Raw genomic sequence first — 9,641 nt, 5'->3', positions numbered from 1 at the left:
GTGGATTGTGCGGCATTTTGAGGTCGCTGGAAACCTGGGAGGGGAAGAGTGCCCCCCATTCCTAGCAACCCCTCTTTACCAGGGCGCCTCAGAAATTTGGAAATTGCGTTTCTCCTCTTCCTTTCCCCCCTCTCCAGAAGGGCTAGAAAATAATCCTCCCTGATCCCTGGGTGTATTGTGCGGCACATTTTGGGGTCGCTGGAATCCTGGGTGGGGAAGAAGGTCCCCCCATTTCTAGCCCCCCTTCTTTTACCAGGGCACCTCAGAAATTTGGAAATTGGGTTTCTCCTCTTCCTCCTCCTCCTCCCATTCCTCTTCCTCTTTCCTTCCCCTCCCCACCTCGCCACCCCCCCCCGACACCCCCAGATCCACGCCCCCTCCTCCCCCATCCCACCCCAGGCCGGAGGAGGAGGAGGGAGGGCGGGAGGTAGGTGTCGGGCCGGCTGCGCCCGCCCGCCCGGCCCGCAGTGCGGCTGCGCGCTCGGCGGCTGGCTGCTCCGGGCTGGCGGCGTTGGCGGCGGCGTGCGGGGAGTGGCGGCGGCGGCGGCGGCGGCAGAGGCAGCAGCGGCAGCGCCGGCCGGGCTCAGGCGGAGGCAAGGCGGAAGCCCGGAGTGGCAGGCGAGGAAGGCCGGGCTGCAGGCTGCAGGCTGCGGGGCCTAGGGAGCCGCCGCGGTCGCCTCGCACCTCACACACACGCACCCCGGGGCCCGGCCGCCGAGGGGCCCCGCCGCCATGCGTCGCCCGCGGTGAGGCCCCCGACACCCCCCGAGCCCGCGCGCGCCGTTTCCCCCGGTGATGGTCCCCGGGCGGCGGGGCCGGCGACTCACTCGAGCCCGGGGGTCAAGGCCTAGCTGAGCCTCCGTCGGCCTCGGCCTCGGCTCGTCGCGCCTCTCGGCTCGGCTCGTCTCCTCCTCTCGTCTCCTCTCCTCTCTCGGCCCCCCCAGCCCGCCCCCCGCCCCAGCCGTGATGGCCGAGGAACAACAGCAGCAGCAGCAGCAGCCGCCGCCGCAGCCCCCCGACGCCCCTCCGCAGCTGCCCCCGGGCGCCCCCAACGCGGGGGTGGCGCTGCCAGCCCTGGTGCCCGGGCTGCCCGGGAGCGAGGCCAGCGCGCTGCAACACAAGATCAAGAACTCCATCTGGTAAGGGGGGGCCCTCCTCCGTGGGCCTGCTTGGGGTGAAAGGGCCCGACGCTGCTGCTGCTGCTGCAATTGCTGCTGCTGCAATGGCAATTGCTATTGCTGTAGCTGTTGCAGCTGCAGCGTAAAGTGGGTGGCGGGGTGGTGGTTCATTGCAAGTGGGGCGGCTCAGGACATCTCCCCCCCCCACCCCCCAAAGAAGGGGTGGTTGGTTGGACACACTGGCTGACTGCACCAGCCCTGGGGGTCTGCCTGCATTGCTTGCATTGCATTGCATTGCATTGCATTGCACTGCACCCCCCTTCCTTTCCGAATTGCTTGCATTCGCCTCCCTCCAGCCCCCTCTTCCTGAGTTGGGAGAGCAGATGCACACGTGTGTGTGTGTGTGTGTGTGTGTGTGTGTGTGTGTGTGTGTGATGTGGGTGTGCAAGGATCAAGGGGGTAGGGAAGGCGTGCGAATGCGTGCTAGTAACGTGCATTTGCAGCCGAGGGGATGGGCGATATGTTTACTCCCTCCCTACACCCCCCCCCCTTTTTTTTTTTTTTGCAGTCAAATTGGAAGGAACCTATATAGTGAAATGTTCTACCAGACGTTGTGCGTACGAGTGTTCATGGGAAGCCCAAAAACCTGATGGCCGTTCGCTGCTGCTTCTCGTGCACAAGTGTGTGTGTGTGTGTGTGTGTGTGTGTGTGTGTGTGTGTAAGACTCACCTTTATTCGTGATTGCTTTTCTTGCACAAGTGTGTGTGTGTGTTGATGTGTGTAAGAATCACCTTTATTCGTGATTCCTTTTTCGTGACCCAGGAATTTTTATTCTTTGCCTTGCTAGTGAAGAACAGGCCTTTTTATTTTATTTGAATGGGACATTTTACACGTTTAGGTGATTTTTCTTTTAATTCCTCTTGAATGTTAAAAAAGATTATTTTAATTGCCAAGGCTTGGCTATTTTCTGTGTCATTTTCTGGATTTGACTTTTTTTTTTTTTTTTTTTTTAGGGGGCCATATCTTTGCTATTTCTGTACTTTCTTGTATGAGAATTTTCAGTATTTCTGCAATAGAATAAACTCTGAAAGACTGGTGTCTGTCTTTTAATAATTTAGTACAGAGTTAGGTCTATTCTCTGTTCCAGTGATTGCAAATACTCTTTGAACATAAACTTGCATTGTTTTTGTAGGAGTCTTTGTTAGCTGACATTTACTTTAAAGTGTAATGCTATTTTTAAAATGGAAAGCAATATTTGAAATTGGGAAGATAGACTGCCATTACTGGACATTTTCAAAAGATGATCCTGTATTTTAAAAAGCTTTACTTTAATAAATGAAATTTTGCTGGTTATTGAATATTGCTATTAAAATATTGCAGTTAAAAATACCAAGCAGTTGGCATAGCAGTATAATATTCACTCTTATAAAGCAGCAGTATTTAAAAATCAAAATTAAGCTTTGTTCTGTACTAATTTTCACTATTTACTTGGCACAATTACATATTGTCTCGATGCTAACATGAAGTAGGTCATGCACAGACTTTAATGGTTCCATACTGCACAGTTCTAAACAATTGTCTGTCTTACTTGCAGTTTTAATTTTTAAATGAATTTTGAGTATTTTGAGAGATTTTTTTTGGCCTTGATAGTCATGTTGTGGGATTTGAACTAGGTCAGACAAATAGGGTGTGTGTGTTTTAGGGTAAGAGTTCATTCTTGAAATAAAATCTCCTAACGTGTGTGTGTGTGTGTGTGTGTGTGTAAGTGTAAGTGTAAGTGTAAGTGTAAGAAATACGTTTTGGGGTGAGTTTTATTCTTGAAATAAAATCTAACAAATTGTGTGTGTATGTATATATGTATGTTTTGGGGTGAAGATTTTATTTTTAAGATAAAGCTCCTAATCCCTCTTACAAAATTGAAAGACTAGGTCGGTTAATCTCCCGCTTACCCAGGGTTTGAAGGAAACCAGAGAGGATTTTTTTTTCTCCTCTATTAACTTGATGTAATTTAGTGTCTCTGAAATCAAGTTGAATTAAGGTTCTTTGTCTTTACATTATGGAAAAGGGACATCCAAGTTAAAGGACCAAAGTCTTAAGAAAGGCCATTTTAAGAAGTTGAACCAGTAATGTCTATTTTACTTATTATGAGGCCAATAGAGAAAAGAAAGGTCAGATTTTAAAAAGAGTAAATGTATTAGCAGCTGAGCTGATTGACTAATAAAGAAGCAGAATGCTCTTTTGAGTAAATTATATGATTCAATTTTTGTTTTATTTGTAATATTTACACATCCATTCCATCTAAACTTTGCAGGTTTTTATATGAGTAAAACCTTCCTTGAAGTAGAGTACTTCAGTTGTAGTGACATATTGACCCATGCTTCCTTTTAGATTTTTGAAATCTTCCTCGCAAAAATGATCTTTAGCGATTCTTTGAAACTTTAGAAGAAACAGTAGTGGCTAACCAACATTAGTGTATATATTCAGTATATACCCTTCTCCATTAGATTCAGTTTGCATTATTCATCAAATGATGTAGAAAACTAAGGATATTAGAAAATTACTTCTTTTATGTCCTTTCCTCTAGAGAAATTGAATATTTGTATGAAATTAAAATAAATTTTAACATAAGATTGCAATACTTTAATGATCACTTTGTACATATATTGAGGCAACCATGTCATTTTACCAACTTTTATCATCCGATAATGCTGTGAGAGATGATCAATTTTATACTATTTTCTATATTGCCCTTTGGTATCATTAGTAATGAGAATTTAAAATTGCCTTAAACAGAAATGTGGCATCTAAAAATCAAATGGCTTTAGTATTTAGGTTTATCATAGCTTCTCAGTTACTGGAATTTGCAGATCACAGACAAGTCTGTACTTGTCCTATCGACAAATATAAATAGAATATGTGATGTAGAACTTTAGTTGGACGATGATTTATTAACTCGGTTCACAATTTATTAAATCATAAAAGCACGTCCACTATAACTTCAGTTGTTAAATAGGTCTTTGAGAAAAAGATTAAATAGAGTTGAAATAATAGTACTTAATGAGACCAGGAATTAGCTTTCTTCTGAGTTGGAAATATTGTGGGTTTTTAAGGCATAAAGTAAAGATATTACTAAATTGATAATGTAGTGTTTTCATAATAATATGAGTATCTTCATCCTAAATCCAAGTTAGGAAGCATGTAACTTTCTTTACCTGGTTCATTCCTATTACTTGGACAGTGCAAATAATTGCATACTTCTATTTATTTATAGAAGTGTATGTTAGTACTGAAAATGCTATTTCTTTTGTAAATAAGATTCTATTATGAACTCTTCACTAGAAAAAGAAAACTAGTAACTAAAGTCTATTTTTTTAATCACTACCCCAAAAAATCATTACCTAATGTTGCTGTTAAGTCTTTAACTTTAATTGTATCTCTTTAGTTAGCCTTAAAAAAAAAAAAACTAAAGTAGCTTTTACTTTTTTGTTACCTCCCAGTAACTGCATAATTTTGTTTGTTTGTTCACTTTTTTTTTTTTGCTTTTTTTTGTTTGTTTGTTTTTGGGTCACACCCACGGGCAGCTCTCAGGGGTTACTCCTGGTTCTATGCTCAGACATCACTCCTGACAGGCTCAGGGGACCATATGGGTTGCTGGGATTCAGAGCCCCACCCAGACCCTCCCTAAGGAGCCTAATGGGGGATACCACCATCCTTCTGCATGCAAGGCAAACACCCCACCTTTATGCTATCTCTCTGGCCCCTGTTTGTTCACTTTTAAGGGAAACTTATTTATTTAGTTCATACCAAGGATTACCAACTGCTTTTCGTTTTCTTTTTTGCTTTTACTTTTTCTTTTTTTTTCTCCTGGCCACACCTGGCAGTGCTCAGGGCTTACTTCTAGATCTGTGCTCAAGGATCACTCTAGGTGGGGGCCTAGGAATTCTGTGTGATCCTGGGATCAAACCAGGGTAAGCCGCATTCAAAGCAAGTACTATTGCTGAGGCTCTGCCTTTCTTTTTCTCTTTCTTTTTCTTATGAAAGCTGTTTTATTTGAAATCCTAATGGGATAAAATTATAATGGAAATATAGGATAGTTTCATTTGTGATTTCTTCTGCTTACTGGTTTTGTTTAAGAATAATCACAATGTGGCCTCAGAGACAGAACCAAGGTATAAGGTGCTTGCATATAAGCCAACTGTTAGATCTTCAGGACCATTCCTAATATTAACAGGACAATATTATATTATAATATTATATTATATTATATTATATATTCTGAGGACAGAATCTGGAGTGGACCATTAGAATTGTAGGATTTGGCCCCCAAAACGACAAAAGAATAGTTATACCAACATTAGTGGAAATAACATATTTGTAGTTAGGTTGTAACAAAATATTTATTTAGAAATTAAAAGAAACCCTTATGTTTTATAGAAATTATTACACTATCTTTACTCAAGAAATTCGGGGATCCTTAAAATAATTAATTTTGTCGTTTTTATTTCTGTAGTTGTTTTCAGGCAAGATGTTACACACCATTTCTTAAAAGTCATAAGGTGTGTTGTACACACTTTTACTTTTATTTTGAGTTTTTGACCATATCTGAGCTTAGGACTTACTTACGCCTGGCTCTGTTGTATGGGATCACTCCTTGAAGTGCTTCAGAGACCATTTTGGGTGCCAGGGATCAAGCCTTATTGGATGTACTATCTCTCTGGCCTTAGAATTCTACTTTGAATGCAAAGAGGATATAATTCACTAATATAGGCTTAAGAAGCAGTACAAGGCCAGACTTATCCATAGTCAGTCCTGTTAGTCACACTTCTCAGTACATGGAACTTTAAAATTATAATCAGTACAATATTTCATATGTGGGTCATTGTGGGTGCTTTCTAAGGAAACCCAAATTGTTTAGTCATTTTGTTTCTTTCAATTCAATGAGCAAAAGCTAGTGATCTATATGATTATGTGAATGATGTCATACTCTGATTTTTTCTGTTCAAGAATTCAGCATCATTCTTTTTACTGAGTCTGGCTGTTTATTAGTTCTGTTTGTTAAACACTTGTTCCTTCAAAAGCTCCTGACTTTAATGTTTACTTTAACTCTTAAGTCCATAGTATTCATTTGGCTTAACAATTATACTGATTACATTAGCTGGCTACCATGCTAGCTGCCCAGAGTTCAGTCTGCTGTACTCATTCTATACTCATGTTTCAATTGCTGATCCACAGGTGAAAACCACTGCTCTCTCAAGCTTACCAAAACCAAAACAAAAAAACCCATAGGGTTTTTGGTCCGTCCATGGAAAATCACTGCTCTATCTAGCTTACCAAAGGGGAAAAAACATAGGGTGCCTTTTTGGTCCATCCATGGTTTGTATCTAGTACTGTTTCTGATCATAGAAAGAAGTTAATTCCTTGCTCTCTGTAGTTTAAAACTAAGGGAAATTGTCTTCCTCATTGACCAGACAGGCAAGTTAAGCAATTTCAAGCCCCTTGATTTCCTGGTCTTATTTAGCTTAAGTAATGGATATGTGCGTGTACAAATAATTGGCCAATTTGTTCTCCCTGCTGGGAGGAGTCTTGAACGATGTTATATGCAGATCTGAATTTTGTTTCTATCTTACTATTAGTTTTTGGTATTATGAGGCAATTGAGCTTCAGAGGTAGGCAGAAAACACTTGTTATGAAAAATATACTTTGAGTAAAAAAAGTGACATGACCATGTTAGAACAATATGGTTAACAAAATTATACCACAAAATAATAACTAAAATGAGCTTTAATGACACCTTAATCAAGAACAAACACTGCATGAGTGTGTGTAAAATATTACACTGGGGATTGACATTTAGGAATGTCCCTGTAATACTAACTTAAGGAAAATTGTGCAATAAAATTCTCTTCGAAGGCTATTGAGCTAGTACTGGAGGTAAGGCACTTACCTGACATTCAGCCAACTGCGGTTTGATCTTCAGTATTACATAGGGCCAGTCCCCCAAAACACTGCCAGGGGCCATTCTACTGTAGTGTGTGGCCTCCCAAAAACCAACCTATTTCAGTTAAAGAAGTGGGGGAGGGTGACATGCATTCTGTTTTGAGAAAACAATTAGACCTTAGTCTCCTTGTCTTTGAAACAAAATGTTTATACTAGATGATTTTGGAAGTTCCTTTGGCCTTGATTTCCTAAATTACTGTGGACAGTAGTAATACAACATTCCATAAGCTAACAGAATTAGCTTATCACAGGTAATGAGAACATTTTCAGTGTACTGAGTATTAGGATTTGTCACTGTTTCCATTGAAGTTAATGTAGGAGCACTATCAGAAGTGGTACTCCCTTGTTACCTTTGCCAGAATTCTGTTATGAGAAATTAAGTCTACAAATATTTATTGAGTATGCATTACATTTAAAATATTCTAAGAGGGGCCAGAGAGATAGCACAGTGGTAGGGTATTTGCCTTGCATGCAGCTGATCAGGAGGGACCCAGTTCGATTCCTGGCATCTCATATGGTCCCCCAGGCTGCTGGGGCTGATTTCTGAGTGAAGAGCCAGGAGTAACCCCTGTGCACCGCTGGGTGAGGCCCCAAAACCAACCAATCAATAAATAAAGTTTAAAAAAAATATTCTAAGAGCTGCTGTTCATTATACAGAAAATATGTAAGGCTATGCAGTAGTCACTGTAGGGAACTTACTAGTTGGTAATTGAAAGATTGCTTTAAGGGGGAAAGGGATATTTGTGTGTTGAGGTATAAAGAGATGCTCAATACTTGCGAGCACCTCACACAGGAACTCCTTCCTGTAGTAATGCTGTAATATTTTAGACATCATTGAATGCTGTGTATATGTGTATGTAACTAATATAGTTGTGTGCTATTTTCAGAGTAAGTTAGGTCTGAGTTTCACAATTTTCCTTCCTCATCAAGGGTAGACATTTGAATGAGTGAGCATGACAGAATGTTTCTTATTATGAAGAACAGGACAGTAAGGTCTTTTACTGATACTCCATAACTCTTTTTTTTTTAAATAATTTTTATTGTGACCAAAAATGAATAACAAATCTTCACAGTAATATTTGAGGTACATAGTGACAATTGATCCCACCACTAGGGTTGCCCTCCCTCCACCCCTTTTCCCAGCATGTGTCCCATATCTCCCCGGAGTGCTAGTGTAGCTGTTTCCCTCTGTGTATAGCTTGTTGTAGATGGGGTATTGATTCTGTTGTTGTTGACTTTGGGTTTGGTGGTTAAGTCTGGTCATTTTTTATTTCCGCTTAATGTTCATATAGCTGTTTGGTCCTGGTATCATTCATTTTTATTTTCCCCCTCAATTCATGAGGCAGAACAAGATGATTCAAGTTGTGTGGTTCTGCTCTGAGAAGACAAAAGAAAGAAAAACATAACTTAAAAACCAACAAACAACAGGAAGAAAAAAAAAAAAAGACAGTAACTACCAAAAAAATAAAAAGCACCCAGCAACAACAACAAAAACATCAAATCACCAAATAATAACCACAAGAGTGAAAAAGAAAGAAAAAAAAAGAAAAAAAGGAAGGAAAAAAGAAAAAGAAAAAGAAAAAATAAATACAAAGGAAAAACAAAAAAAGGGAGTTCTGGTGTGGCAAGGTTTTGTGCTCCTTCCCCTTCTTCTCTTTTTTTTTTTTTGCATAGGCACAGTAAGTTTTTAAGGCACATGTTCACAAGAATTTTACTATCTTCTTTAGTACTCAGACAACATATTATCCAAACAGAATGAGAACTCTACCTTTCCATTTTCTATTGAATAATACAGTAATTACAAGTCACTTATATTATCTACAAGTTCCACTTAGTTCCACTGTGTATTTCATATTTTATTTATTTATTTATTTATTTATTTGGTTTTTGGGCCACACCCAGCGTGCTCAGGGGTTACTCCTGGCTGTCTGCTCAGAAATAGCTCCTGGCAGGCACGGGGGACCATCTGGGACACCGGGATTCGAACCAACCACCTTTGGTCCTGGATTGGCTGCTTGCAAGGCAAACGCCACTGTGTTATCTCTCCGGGCCCTCATCTTTTAACTGAACAAAATTTATAATGATATACTGTCCCAAAGGTAGCATATATATTCATGTTATGTATTGATATATGATATAGTACGTATACATATTACCACTAGTAGGCTACATACCAATCATGAAGAAAATGTTATGCCATGTGATGTACATTATTCATTTGAAGGCCCTAAAAGTTTTCCTTTGTAATTTTAATAAATATGTCATTAAGTGCCATATAAGTTGATGCTGATCTTTTAAAATATTGATTTCTTTTTTATAATATCTTTATTTAAACACCTTGATTACAAATGTGATTTTAATTGGGTTTCTGTCATGTAAATAACACCCCCCTTCACCAGTGCATCATTCCCACCACCAATGTCCCAAATCTCCCTCCTCCCCACCCACCCCCGCCTGTACTCTAGACAGGCATTCATTCACTTTGTTATGATAGTTCTCAATGTAGTTATTTCTCTAACTGCATTC

The 9,641-nt window shown here is 40.5% G+C and overlaps 1 protein-coding gene across 1 annotated transcript in view; it reads left to right on the top strand.

Moving 5' to 3' along the window:
- The first annotated feature begins 966 nt into the window (after positions 1 to 966).
- The window catches only part of RFX7 (regulatory factor X7), a 78,862-nt gene continuing 70,187 nt past the window's right edge, over positions 967 to 9,641 (top strand). The window contains exon 1 of the mRNA XM_049773748.1: positions 967 to 1,139. Within this exon, the coding sequence (XP_049629705.1) occupies positions 967 to 1,139 (173 nt within the window). The remainder of the gene's footprint in view (positions 1,140 to 9,641) is intronic.

The sequence above is a fragment of the Suncus etruscus genome, chromosome 5 (assembly GCF_024139225.1).
Source record: "Suncus etruscus isolate mSunEtr1 chromosome 5, mSunEtr1.pri.cur, whole genome shotgun sequence".
Lineage (NCBI taxonomy): Eukaryota > Metazoa > Chordata > Mammalia > Eulipotyphla > Soricidae > Suncus > Suncus etruscus.
The sequence above is the reverse complement of the archived record's forward strand: the minus strand, read 5'-3'. Positions and strand labels throughout refer to the sequence as shown.